This window comes from Chaetodon trifascialis, chromosome 11, assembly GCF_039877785.1.
Source record: "Chaetodon trifascialis isolate fChaTrf1 chromosome 11, fChaTrf1.hap1, whole genome shotgun sequence".
In the NCBI taxonomy this organism is placed as follows: Eukaryota; Metazoa; Chordata; class Actinopteri; order Chaetodontiformes; family Chaetodontidae; genus Chaetodon; species Chaetodon trifascialis.
This window is the reverse complement of record NC_092066.1, coordinates 9436833-9450667: the sequence shown is the minus strand read 5'-3', so window position 1 is coordinate 9450667 and position 13835 is coordinate 9436833. Positions and strand designations below refer to the sequence as shown.

At 42.3% G+C, this 13835-nt stretch overlaps 3 protein-coding genes across 5 annotated transcripts; all 3 read right to left on the bottom strand.

Annotated features, from left to right (window-relative positions):
* Positions 1-600: 600 nt before the first annotated feature.
* Positions 601-2633, bottom strand: LOC139338470 (guanine nucleotide-binding protein G(I)/G(S)/G(O) subunit gamma-5-like). Its single transcript, XM_070973491.1, has 3 exons — positions 2471-2633; positions 1496-1638; positions 601-879 (listed from the first exon to the last, which is right to left on the bottom strand). Exons 1-2 carry the CDS (start codon positions 2549-2551, stop codon positions 1513-1515), a joined length of 207 nt encoding a protein of 68 aa, XP_070829592.1. The 5' UTR covers positions 2552-2633; the 3' UTR covers positions 601-879; positions 1496-1512.
* A 98-nt stretch (positions 2634-2731) lies between these two features.
* Positions 2732-8711, bottom strand: ssx2ipa (synovial sarcoma, X breakpoint 2 interacting protein a). 2 transcript variants are annotated; one of them, XM_070973490.1, is made up of 14 exons: positions 8660-8711; positions 7308-7455; positions 6924-7090; positions 6591-6800; positions 5886-5996; positions 5633-5768; positions 5454-5529; positions 5195-5375; positions 4895-5042; positions 4534-4670; positions 4120-4293; positions 3903-4020; positions 3433-3586; positions 2732-3284 (listed from the first exon to the last, which is right to left on the bottom strand). In XM_070973490.1, exons 2-14 carry the CDS (start codon positions 7348-7350, stop codon positions 3140-3142), a joined length of 1800 nt encoding a protein of 599 aa, XP_070829591.1. In that variant the 5' UTR covers positions 7351-7455; positions 8660-8711; the 3' UTR covers positions 2732-3139. The 2 variants fall into 2 exon arrangements, with proteins under 2 accessions (XP_070829591.1, XP_070829590.1); XM_070973489.1 differs by having other exon boundaries at positions 8504-8703.
* A 330-nt stretch (positions 8712-9041) lies between these two features.
* mcoln3a (mucolipin TRP cation channel 3a) lies at positions 9042-13533 on the bottom strand. Of its 2 annotated transcripts, XM_070974220.1 has the most exons (13): positions 13443-13533; positions 12602-12827; positions 12357-12524; positions 12121-12274; positions 11766-11847; positions 11594-11690; positions 11403-11502; positions 11119-11231; positions 10595-10744; positions 10394-10495; positions 10177-10299; positions 9858-10064; positions 9042-9734 (listed from the first exon to the last, which is right to left on the bottom strand). In XM_070974220.1, exons 2-13 carry the CDS (start codon positions 12821-12823, stop codon positions 9594-9596), a joined length of 1659 nt encoding a protein of 552 aa, XP_070830321.1. In that variant the 5' UTR covers positions 12824-12827; positions 13443-13533; the 3' UTR covers positions 9042-9593. The 2 variants fall into 2 exon arrangements, with proteins under 2 accessions (XP_070830321.1, XP_070830322.1); XM_070974221.1 differs by lacking the exon at positions 13443-13533 and having other exon boundaries at positions 12602-12865.
* Between the last annotated feature and the right edge of the window lie 302 nt (positions 13534-13835).

The window sequence follows — 13835 nt, the reverse complement described above, 5'->3', positions numbered from 1 at the left end:
GGTCAGGGGCTGACAAATGGGAGGCGCTGCCAGTTTTCTCATTCTGATCACTAGCATTTGATCAAAAATTGATGATTGTTGTATGATCATGTGAACATGCATCATTATTATTGACAGATAAATTGATAGGTGTTTTGGTTTGATCACGAGAACGGTGGAAAGTAATCAAGTACATTTATTCGACACTTCAAGGTAAGTGCTCTGCAGAGGTATTTCCATTTTGTGCTACTTTCATCACTACTATTCTCTACGGAGCCCCGCGTGTTTTGTATTAAAAATGGCTAAATGAAATAAACATCATATGAATTGATTTCATTTTAGTTAAAGATTGGGAAGCTGGGCCCAAAAACAGTTTTTGCTGAGATGTTCTTGATTTTGCATCAAAATAAGAAATCTGACAATGTCGCATTTCTTCTATTTCACGATCTAAACATCGGCTGCTTCTTATTCTCTCTAAAATACATTAAAATACATCCAACAGAACTCTGTCAGCTGGTTTTCACTGGTGTCACAAGCAATTATGTCTGTCATGTAATGTTGTCAAATACTTTGTCGAGAAGCCAAAAGCACAGAAAATAAATATCAATAAAACATCAGAGTAGTAAAGAATGTTTTTTTTATTCATTAAATACAAAAAACTCCATAACAGTGATGACTAAAATAGAACAATAGAAAAGGCACAATAATTTACTCGAAAATCATACTGTGCCATGAAAAATAAACCTGTCTCCTTTCTTCTACTGTGGCTGAAAATAGATGGTCATCTTCCTGACATGATTCCAATGTGTTCTACACTCAAGAGATCCCGTGGCAGTATAATGGCTTGGCATGAGGAGCAGTGTTGAGGTCAACTTTTCCCTGTAGCATCAAAATGAAGGCCTGCAAAACAAGAAAATACGAGCAGACACACAAAGAGAAAATAGATTAGGCTGAGGATTTGAGCTGAATGAATGGATGTGGGGTTGTTTTCCTAAAGGGATTTTATAGGTTTCAGCTTTCTCTTTGATGACATGGCTAAACGGCTTTTTGTAATTCAACTGTATATGTACAAATGAAGATGCACTGTGATTTCTCAACAGCATAATAAAGGAGCAAATATCAAAATGCCGCAAATGTGTAAAAACCCACCTGTACTACAAATTAATTTAATTCTATTACTCCATCAATGGCAGTCTAGTTTGTGGCCTTCCTTACAGACGTAGATTCCTAAGTGAGCAGCTAACTGAAGAGTCTGTTTCGTCTGTTTTTTGAATAAACTCATCATGCTGCAAATAGCAAAGAAATAAATTATGATGGTGTGAGAGGTTTCTATGTATGTTTTTAATTGTTTTTACCCAAAGTGAACAATTGGCTGACCACAGTCTACTGATTTATCGAACACCTTTCAAAGTAAAAGGGTTTAATTAAATTAAATGAGTTTCACGTCACCGAAAAAATGTACTGAATGTACAGCATGTATGTGTGCCCGCACGTGTTGACAGGTTGGCAGACTGACCAATGAATACAGTGGTTTCACAAGAAGGAGCAGACTTTCTGTGGCCTGAAGGGGTTGGTGCTGGAGGACACACCGGTGAGCAGAGGGTCCTGCAAGGCGTTCTGCATGCAAAACTGCTGAAGGTCTGCCGCCGCCTGGGAGACCTGCAGACAAAAGAGGAACATAAATGTAAAGCATGGCACTGGGTCATCTTAGACAGGTTGTATAATGCCTCCTGTGGCTCTGGAGGGAACTTTTCAAAGTCTGAGTAAAACAACCCTGTGTGCATAATGGAAATTGTACAGTCAGGTGTTTTTTTATTTTGGCCTATGCGGCATCTATTTTGACTTCTTTTTATAAGCTTTTGCTTGTGAGTCTCCTAATTTTACCCTGGTACTAAATCACTAGAATGCTTTACAAACTGTCCATCTTCATTTACAAAGAAATTGAATATATGGTATGTTTTGCTTGTACTTTCAAACACATTATACTCCAGAAAGTACTGCTGAACTCCATTATGTGGACGCTCTACTACTATCAATACTGTTTAAATCAATAAATGAGTCAATCAACAGGTTCTCAAAGTTGTCTTGTTAGTTTGCTTTATAAGTTTATTTTACAAAAATTTTAGCAATAGATGCATTATCTGTATTGCTAACATAACGCATTTGACTTCTAGTAGGCACACATTTACTTTTAGATAAGTTAGGATATAACTCGAGTTTAACTATCTTTAGTTAGCAGAAAGCCGCTTGCTACAACGAGCCAAAGATCTCGATATTATCACGACTTTGACAAATGTTGATCGATTAATCTCAACATCGTATTAGACTTCTTTAATACTTCCCCTTCGGTTCAAGAAACGCCCTGCTGTGCCTGTGGACTAGCGGCTAACGCTGCTAGCCTCTGGCAGCAGCTAGCGTCGTTAGCGGGTCGGCGTAACGGTTGAGCTAAACTCCCACTTTTTTGTCAGAAATACAATAAACCCACAATTACCTTCACTCTGTTTATGCTCGCCTCGAAGCGGAGCTGCTGTACGACTTTTTTCATGGCTGAAAGATTAGAGGAACCCGACATTCTCGATGTGTTTTCTGTGACAAATAAAAAGCCGAGCCGTGGGTGGGATCCTGGGCTAGATGCTGAGACAAAAGCAAAGATGATCACATCCGGATTCCGGTTGTTCACATTTGTCACAATTTGCAATTCCCCTTTAAAGACACTAGTGGGCGCCAAATTACACAGGAAAAAAAACTTTTTCATTAAAAATATCTTTATTGTGCTGTTACACCAGCAGAGCAGATTGTCAATCTAATATCAATATATGCTTCTACAATATGTAAGCACTAAAAATGTTAAACTAAAACTTAAGCTTTCAATATAATTCACAATAATAATAACAAAAAAGATTTGAGCTCCAATACATTCACATTGCTACTTGATAAATACCCTTTACCTGATTTGCCAGTGTTGATTTGTTTGTAAAGAAAATAAATGAACAATAGCAAAACCTCTAAAGTGCTTCTTGTCCGCTCAGCTTTGGTGAATGATCTGTGCATGTCCATAACAAAGCAACATGACAGTGCATGTAGTGATGGGATTCAGCCATGAATTGCTGCTAAAGTCCACTGCACAATTCTACACACAAAAAAAGGCACTGGGAGTTTATCAAGTGAGGCTGTTCTCATCTTCACCCAAAGAGAAGATACTCAAGTCCCCACACCGAAGCCTGTTTTTTGACTTGAATCGTGGATCTCCATCAACAATGGCGCTGGACTCTTGCCAGCATCCTCGATTTGAATGTCTGGAGGAACTGAAATGAAAAAAAAAAAAGAAAGATAAAAAGGATTAGTAGGTATAACATGGCACTAACAAACACACGGTACATTTGTACTGCATTCCTCCACTGTCTTGAAACATTCCCAATAAAATTACATCATACAAATGTAACTGAATAATACCTGCTGTCTGGTATGAGGCGCAGTGTCCGGTAAAGTTCAGTTGTGGATGGCATGGTAGCACTTTGTGTGGGTTTAGGAGTGGAGAACGTCGCGTAGGTTGAGGACTTGGCAAGCTGAGCGTTTGTGGAAGATATCCTCATCTCTGGCTCGCTTCCTGAAATGCAGGGGAAATTCAAATGACACTCAATGAAAATGTTTTTTCCCCCTCATGTCACTGCAATTTACATACTGCATTAATAGAAAATTCCAGTTCTCCGATTCCATGTTGTTAAGCTTGTTTTGGACATCATAACTAGAGCAGTCCTTAATCATCTGCAGTTGATTAAATGAGTCTATTCTCTTAAAGTTTGAGCAATATTAGTCACACCCAAATCATACTGATAAGATGTTGTTGATGTCATAATTTCTGCCCGACTGGTAATTACGGTTTAGAGGCTTTTTTTTTTGTTTTGTTTTAATTCCAGACTTACTGATTGATAAGGCACTCTGACCATCAGACGAGGAGCATCTCCTTCGGTCAGTAAAGGGAGTCATGTTCAAAAATTGATTCTTCAGCCAAGAAGCGCGGTCCTCCTGAAAGGCCTTTTTCTGTCGAACACAAAAAGAGTCAAAAGGAATGCAATGCAGTTACAACACCCACAACATATCTGAATGACAATGTGGTTCTACATCAGCAGACTCGAGCACCTCTCGCCCCAGGCGAATAGCAGCTTCTGTGAAGTTCTTTCTCTCCCTCTCAAAGTTCCTCTTCTGTTCCTCAAAGAGCCTCCATTCCTCTTTGAGGCGCTCCTTCTCCTCCAGTGTGTAGCAGTCATTAAGAAGAGCTGCGGTCTCATCATCAAATGATGTGTTGAGTTGTTGCTGTGTAGGCAGAAACAGACAAACGCACACTTATCATTTTAGACTAAATTACTCTTTGGAATTTCCACATGACATTCAATAATTTACAACAGTCTCATTTATGTGAACTGCAATTTCATGCATTCATTTCCATTTCGTGATAAGCAGCCTCTCATATTGGTATAAAACTCTGCAGAGCAAATGTTTAACCTGCACAGACCTTCTGACCATCTCAACTCGCCTAAACAAGCAGAAACTGACCTGGAGGAGCTGCTGTTGTGCGTGAATGAACTCTTTGCACTGCTGCACTTCACGCCTCATCCGCTCCATCTCATCCTCGTGGGTCTCCCTCGTGATCACCTCCTTATTGGACTCCAGCTGATTCTGCACTTGCGAGGCTTGGCAAACAAATACAGCAACAGTTTCCTTCACACGTGCAGTACTCTATGTCTGTTAATGCTCGAGGGAACAGCCACACACTTTTCAAGAACAGAGCTTTTTGATAACCTCATATTAATCTGCCTGCCAAAATAAAATTATAGATCAAAACATTCAAACAAGCGCCACCAGCACTTCAGTTACTCTTGTAGTATTTTAGGGTATGCGACAGTGCTGCATGTACCTTGGCTGTCCAACTTTTCCATGTGGTTCCTCAGTTTCCTCCACTGCTGGCGGATGCTGTTGGTGAGCTGCTCTCTGGCATGTTCACAGGATTGGTCCAGAGTTTCCCTGTTAGACTCACTCGTCTTCTCCTCTCCATCCGAATCAGCCTGAGCAAAACAGCACAAACCAGGTGACTTCAACATGACAGCATCTCTTTTCAACATGCTGACAGGTAAAGTTAGTAAGTCTGAGCTAAAACAAAACATCTCAAACCCATTTACCAAGTTCCTTTTTCAGAACCATGAGAATATAGAAATACCTGCTCCTGACTGTCATCAGCAATTCCTCCTCTGGTAGAGGGCTGACGTGGACTCAGGATGTGTATCATCTCCTTCTTCATCTGCTGCAGGACTTTCTTAAGCTCGGCGTTCTCCAGCATCAAGGACCTCTGACTCGCCTCGTAGTCACTGAGCAAGGACTTGTACATCTCACCCTCATGGCTGCAGAGAGCAATTGTGATTGATGATCGCACATTCTATGAATATGGTCAACGTGTGATGAGATGGCTCTAGCGATACCTGGCGGTCACTTTTGCAGTCTTCCAGTGGCTCCTTCTTCCATCTGATCGTCCCAAGCAATTCAGTACATCAATGGCTGGTTTGGGGAAAAATAGGAGGCCAAAATTTAATGATCTTGCTCTGAAATTCTCAGAATAAAGAGCCATGTCTCTATATTTTCACTAAAGAAGCATATTTACCTAGTTTCTTATCCTTTCTGTCAACCAGCAGCTGGCTGAAGCGTTCCTTGAGCTTTGCAGCTTCTCTCTCTTTTCTCTTGGCATCATGACTGTACTGAGACGCACGGCTGGCAATGATACTCTGGAGCTTCTGAACCTGTCCAGGACCACTGAATCATGACTTCCGCAGGCTCATGCATACTGTATATACTTGCACATTTTGTAAAACCAAAAACATGAGTGTCACTCGTTTTAAGATGAAGGAAAATGATACCTCATCTTTTTCTGTTTTCAAGCAGCTCTGCAGAGTCTTAATTTTGAGATGTAGCTGCCTCTCGATCTCGTGTAGACCTGATTTCTCTCTTATAGACAGTTCCAATTGATCCTGGAAGGAAATACACACAACTCTTCTTATGAGCACAGTGAGGCGGCAATGTTTGGCACAAGCTATCAGCTCAGGGTTAAAGCTACATGAGGGGATTCCTGAGGAGCATCCCATCCTAAAATTTGAAATGTGCTATGGCAGGCTTTACAGATGTAAAACACATTAACTATATCCACACATGTGTGTTTATGACTTTTTATTTGTCATTTGAAATTTTTCATTAAGAAGCTGAAAATGTTTCGTAAACTGAAGCTCTCTCTGCATCCCACTTGACACAGATAACCTTGACTTCTTCACTGGTAGGTTCAGACAGAAGATGCATTTAGATTAGCACTCTGCTTGCTGAGTGAACATCCCTGTCATGTTCTTCAAAATGATAGAACGTTGTGCATCTCCTGGGCACAATACTGCATAAAGTTTGTCCTTGTTTAGTTTCTACACTACTGTAGTTATATTTGTTTTTTTATGAATTGAAAGAGAAGAAATTTACTGTACACAGTGTAGCATGTTTCTTTTCTGCCCCCTAGAGGTCAGGGATGTACCCCTGCACCATACACACAGTTTCTGTGTGCTCTGTATGTCTGTCATACGTGCCTTGAGTCTGGAATTGTTCATCTGCATGTGGTCCAAGGAGCTGGATTTCCTCAGCTGTTCTTGCTCAAGCTCCTCTAAAGTGCACATGTTGCGTCGGTGAATCTGGAGCACTTCATACATGGCATTCAGAGCTGGCACCGTCTTCAGGCTGGCTGCCCCTGGTGAGCTGGCCTCGATACATGTGGAGGAGAGGCCCAGTGAGGCAAGCTCCTGTGAAAGAAAGGGGGCTCACGTCACAGTTGTAGTGAATGATCTCCACGGGTATTAAAAACGTCCAATGCAAATAGGTTGCAATAATGAGTATTTAGCAAGGGCAAGGGGATATTTCCATACCTGATTTATATACGAAATGCACTGAGGAATATTATCATCTGTGCAAAAGGCACTTATCACACTGTAGGAGCTCCTGGACAGTGGCAAAGAGGAATACATTGACACGAGGTTGTTCTGTCTCGAAGGGGACATTGTCACTTGCGATATGCTGGAGATCTCATAGTTTCCTAAAAGCGGAGAACAAAGAGAGGGACAAATGCAGGTCCATTACATCTACTGTACTTTCTCATACTGTGAGGCTTGAATTGGGTTGCTGCTCTAAAATGAGAACAAAAATATGGGTCACTTCCAGCAGATCCCAAAAAAAAAAAAAGTAAAGCTGATGAGCCTTTCTATTCTTGAAATATTACACAAACTCCACCCCCCATTAGCACAGAAATTTACCCATAGATGTTCCTATTGGCACAGTGGTCCACCACTCTCCCATATCACCGGCGCATCAGGACACGAGGATGAGAGGTCATGAGTTATCAACCCGGGTGGTGGATTAGCAGTCAGACGGTGGATCAGAGGCCCCCACTGGAACAGAGCCCTGCAATGGAGCATCAAGCCATGAGACAGACCAGCAACGGATAATCTGCACCGCTGCTTCACCCACCCAGGATTAACTGTGCCATGTGCAGCAGCAGCAGGGGTTAGATTGGGTTTTAACACGGCCCTCCTATTGGTCTCTGGCAACTACATCGCAGGGTAGTAAGATGATCTCAGCTTGAAGCCAAAAGATTTGTTCAGATAAAGATGAGAGAAACGCTTTAGAGAATCTGAGAGTGCATGTGTATTTTTTTACTTTCGTGCCTGCAGGACCATATTATCCTGCCGTGCACAGAAAAAACAAGCCGAACCAGACAGCTCCATCTGCCACTCCCCCAAGTTTACAGTGTGTTAATGTTCCAGCTTGTGTTCTGGGGCTGTCAAACACGTTATGTTGACGAACAAAAGCTGCCATGTCCAGCAATGTAACGACAAAAGCTTGAGAGCACCATGTTGGTGAGGACGTATCTACCAGTCAAGTGTCTGTTTTTCTCTCTATCATGTCACTGTGTTTCCCAGCAAAGTCTCTCCTATGTTCTTATCTATCAAACCAGAAAACACACACAACTTTATCGAAAGTTACGCAGACTGAGGCGGAGATGAAGTCACGTATACTTCGGTTTAATTTAATGGGTTTACCTTAACGTTACATGCTGTTAGTGATGTGTTCGTACATTAAGAGTTACGGTTAGTTTTGTTAAGATTGACGTAACGTACGTTACAAGGGAACGTTAGCAATGTTGGCTAACGTTAGCTACGAGTTTGCTAAACCCTCGTTGGTCCAAAGCAATGTTTTAACGGTAATGTTATGGTTTATATTTAGTGAAACAATTTACCAACTTGCTCGTTAAACAGTTGTCTAGGACCCTTCAGATGGGCAACTGTCATATTCCCGATTCGTGAAATTAATTTTATGTTAGCTAAGACGTTAACGTACGTCGGAATTCACAAACACGCAATTTATGAACTGCTATCTTTACGTTTGTGACGCTAATTCGCACCGTTTGCTAACTTGCACCGCAGCTTTAAGCTAAAATAAACATACTCACGGGTCCGACGTGAAATGGGTCAACTCAGTCCAATAAATGCCCAGTCCGATGATGTTGGCACAATTCACAAAATGCTCCTTCATCGATAACACCAGCGACTGTCGTGCCGGGTTCAGTCGTCACCTCGTCGGCAGCAAAAACAAGCAAAACCCTCACCTACTTCTGAACGCCGCCTCTCGGAGCTGTCCTGACAGTGAAGTAGGCTGCTGCTGATTGTGTTTTTTTAAAGTCTATTCCTCCGTCAGCTTTAAACCAAACGTTATCGTTATTGGAGGCAGCGTTGTTAAGCAACCAGTATCCGAGCCCTGCATTGGACATGCACACCGGGGATTATGCAAATGAGAACCGCTGTCAGGTGTCATAAAGCACTGCAGTGGCGCCCCAGTGGCAGCAAAGGTAAGTGTCACCTGCGGAGCTGCAACATCTCACCCCAGTTATTTGCAGTGTAGATAAATGTCCCATACATACTTTGTAGAGACTTTTCAGACTGCATACATAGAGCAGATGTGCAAAAAATGAACAGAAACGCACAAGAAATAACCATTGAGACATTCATATTACATACAGAAAATATGCACAGCACAGTAGGATACTAGAGACAATGAAGAGCAAGCAATTACAATAAACTTCACTGTAAGTAAGCGGCTTTTTCATTAAATAGTACATTCAGGGTAAGTTAATTTTTTTTTTTTTAAATACTTAAATCTACATTCACTTTTTAATTCTTTATTAAGTATACACAGTAGAGGAAATTCCTCTTCAGGTAATCTCTGAGAATTTTTTCTCTCCGCCACTTTAAAACGACTCACTGAATTGAGGATGAACTGGCTTGTCAGTGCACATTCATACTGAAAATATCACCATCAGGCCGTTACACTGGTGACCATTTAACCAACTGGTCCTCTGAGCAGACTTCAAGTGAGAAAGTTCGGCATTTTACATCAGCAGTTTTCAGCACGCAGCATCACATTCTCGTCACGTGTCGGTATAATCAAACGCTCGGTGCAGACAGTCAGGACTCTCTGTGGCCTCATGATATGCCAGCTCTTTGTCCACAACGGCCAAAGGTAAAAGGCCACATCTTCTCACTTCATCCCAAGCAGCAGCACGGAGAGAGGCAGCAGGAAGCCGGCTCCTCATCGGTCTGGTACCTTCCAGAATCAGGCTGGTCCCTGCACTCTGCTATGAAGGCCTCAAGCTGGGACACTGGCACCTTGTCTTGCTGGTGATGCTGGAAAAGAACGACTCAATCAGGACGCTTAAGGATAAATAAACACAATGACCTGAAAACCGTCTATCTACAGCAAGATCTAAGAATATTCCTGCTTGTGCAATGCTGGTGACTCAGACTGACCTTGATGGTCTCGTAGGTGTCAGTAATGAGAGCGATGAAGAGGCTGAGCACCATGTAGATGAAGAGGGAGATGAAGGAGTAGAGGTAAAGTCTGCTGAAAAGCCACACCATGTAGCTCTTGTCTCTCATCTTCAGGAAGGTGGCGTACATGTCGTCCCCGTTGATGAGAGAGAAGAGGCACTCTGTCACTTTGTCGAGCGTTCGGAACTGGAGAAAACGTTTTGATAAAGAAGTTTTGATATTTCGCTGTTAAAGAAACACAGCTGCTTCATGCTTTGGGGATTAACTAGGCCACACTGACACTAGAAATAGATCATACTTTGTCATGGTAAGGCCCAAGGACGATCCAGCCACAGAAACAGTACCCCAGGTAGATCATGGCCGCACAGCAGCAGAACCGGATCACATTTGGGAATGCCGCCCTTAAGGTTAAGATTAATATCTAGAAAGGAATACAGGTTTTCAGGATATCTGTTTGCAGCTTCAGCTGATGCATTATGCAGGAGAACAAAAAGCAGAGCCGTGGCAGTTCTTACGTTGTACTTCCTGAAGAAACCAAGGTAACGAATCACGCCCACCCAGACGAGCATCGTGGCTGTTCCCAGCAAGATACTGCAGACGTCATAGTTTGTCAGGTACTGCGAGAGGAAGGAAAGTACAGGTTCACTTTCATACATCATGCTGCAAAGATTCCAGGTTTCCCTTGACTCTCAGCCCAACAGTGAAGCAAAACAAACCTTTGTTTGAATTCCAATTTTGAGCGCTGACCCAGCGATGGTCAGCGTGTCGCTCACAATGATGAGGATGTACCAGCCATTCACAAACTCCATGCGGTCCGACCAAGACACAATCTTATTGTAGTAGGCATGGAAGAATATGTTGAACTCCTGCATGAGAGACACTCAGGTATTGTAAAATGCATCAAATAAACAAAAACACAACAAACCAGGACTCATTTCAAACATGCGCTACATGATATGATGACTCTCGTATCCTCTGATCAGTATAAAATTGTGGGCTCTAATTGGATGATGTAAACTCCCCACATTCCCATAAAAAAACATACAAATGTGTCCCATACCTGCAGTCCTGCCTCTGACGCTGGCTTGCAATTTATGTGTTACGTGCCGATTAAATCATTCATTTATTACTGATTGAATGACCCAGTGGCCTCACTGCAATAGCTGCTGAATGTACCACAATCCTTTACATTCATCAGTGGTGACGGCAGCCGTCCATTTATGTGTCCCTCAGAACTTACAAACTGCAGCTGGATGCCGTTGATGACAGATCGCGTACAGAGGATGAGGGAGGAGAAGCAGGCGAGGATGACCAACGAGTCGAACATCAGGAGGAGGTAATCGTTCTTATCAGCTGGAGAGCAGAGCCACACACGTTCAGGTAAGTTGATGCTTTTACAGGTTACAATGTGACTGTACCCCCTGCTGGCCTCTGAAGCAATAACCAGTATGAGTGTTTTCATCTTTGGCTGGATCACAATCATGTCACCGTTTGAGATGAGACTGACTTTGGGGTTAAACTTACAAGTGCCTTCCACGTTCCAGTCTCTGCATTCGTTAATCCTGACATCATTTTCAACGTCGACCTTTATCTTCCCGCTGTGTGCACGGTTGTCGAACACGATCTGAATGCAAACAGAGACAGAATGAGTGATCTGCAAGTTAACAGACAGATTATTCATGAGGGTGTGGCGTTTCTCACAAGGTGTCACCAACCATTATATGGAAGTCATAACAGTCTGGCAGCTCGTGGTGGCGCACAGTCTGCAGATTGATGGTTTTCAGAGTAAGGTAGATGCTCACTGATAGCAGCCTGAGCACACAAACACACATTAGCAGGAAGCACTCTTACCGTCTGGCATGAAACCAGTATTTTCAGTTTAGTCACCTTTTGAAATCTAAGCTGAAGTTCACGTGTGTCGGCAAACTGCTGTTGTCGAACGACCGCGTGGGATATATGGAAATACATTCTGTGAGGAGGAAACGAAGGCAGCGCGTTCATTAGAGTAGACAGTGGATTGTTCAGCGGAGGAATAATTCAGCATTCATTCCGACTCTTTGCAGCATAAGGTTCCTCTTTTCATGGAGTCACAAGTAAATCCACATTATGGTTATTTTCCATTCGTGCCATGAATCAGCTTCCATAAATACATCTTGCACAAACAATCCGGATACAAGCCGAGGCAGCTGTCGGGCTTCGGAGCCACAGCTATGCATGAATATGTTTGAAATCAGCATTTTACCTTTGTAAATGTGCGGGTCAATGTCAAAGGTCTCATTTCCAGGGTCGATGCTGCCGTTTCTGTAAAACTCCTGACACACAGACAGAGGAGTGTGCTTTCCATCAACCATCTCGTATGCAAGGTTACCCACTGTCAGGTTTTGGAGGTTGATGAACTGAAAGAGAAACAAAGAGGAGTGAAACACATCTTTTTAAACCCCCCCCCCCGTGATATAAGAGTGATAAATCTAAACTCACCCTGTTGATAATGTAGTAGATGTGATCATACACATCTGCCTTTGTGTACAGAGCGTAGCTTCCCAGCCGTTGGTCCTTGTATCCTTTTAGAAACAGGTGTTTGAATGTCATCAGATTTTCCTCTTTGAAGGTGACCATCATTTCATTACTCAGGCCAAAAGAGACCAACTGGGAAAAAAACAAACAAACATATATGAGACAAAGAAACATCCAGCCAACACAAACCAAAGAATTCTGGGAAGTACCTGGACTGTGATGATTGCAATTTTTAATATCTGTAACATCAGTTTCCATGGTTTGCGACCCCTGGCTCTGTATTTCTCACAGGGGTTCATGAAGAAGTACTTGAGCCTCCGTCTGAAGTCCTCCACCACCTTCGACTCCAGGCTGTGGGCGCTCCACCTGCAGTGGCCGTTGAGCCTCCTCTCGTCCGACCTCGCAACCAACAGCTGCTCGCAGTCCTCCATCGTACTGAAACACAGAGGAGTGTTTTAGTATTTTTGAGAGGACGCTTTGTGTTTCTTCTCATACGGTTAAAGGCTGAAGAAATGTTTTCAAGGTGAAGGTTCAACCATTCCAGTCATTCTGATGTTTATCAAACTGGTTATCCTGCGTGTGCTCCACCATCACTCTTAGCACTCTTTAAAATGCTAGTCTGTGAGAGTGCATGCTAAAATTAGCTATTATGCTCAAAAAAACACCCAAAAAAAGTGTTGCAGCATCATTTATCCATTTTTAGCTCATCAAAGACTTACTGTAGCAGACCTTCCTGGAACAGCGGGCACAGAACAAACAGCGAATACAAGCTTCAACTACTGATGTCCCAAATGAGTTAACTTATACTATTAAATTTTAAAATCTTTGTAGGGAAATCACTACAGCAAACAGAAATGAATGGAAGCTAAAGGCTCTTACATTGCAGATATTATTGTAGTCTGGTTTTATCTTTACAGCTTCTGGCTAGAATATATCAGCATGTTTGTGTTATAAAGAGCAAAAGCATAAAAAAGTTACATTCTGAAGCAAAAGTCAACATATATATAATAATAATAATAATAATAATAATAATAATGTTAAATGAATTACCTGCTGGGCACCGGCGAGCCTCAGAGCGACTCGTCCAACACTCTCTGCTGTCTGTTGAGGATGCAGTCACCACACCAGCCTTCACCACAATGACTATCACCGCTCTGCGTCATTTTAAGCTTTTCCAGTTTTTCCAAAACAAAAATAGAGCTCTCCAGTAACAGAAGCTCCGCACGCACACAGACTGATGCTGTCTGTAGGCACGTGACTTCATGAATTCATGCTATAACACTGATTCCAAGAAAGTTGGGATGCTGTGTGTAAGCGTAACATATTCAATGTTTTACCTCATAAACCTCATTGATTTTTGTAAATATCTGCTTATTCTGAATTTGATGCAACTACATGGTTCACACAAGTTTGGACAGGAGCAACAACAGACCGGGAAAGAGG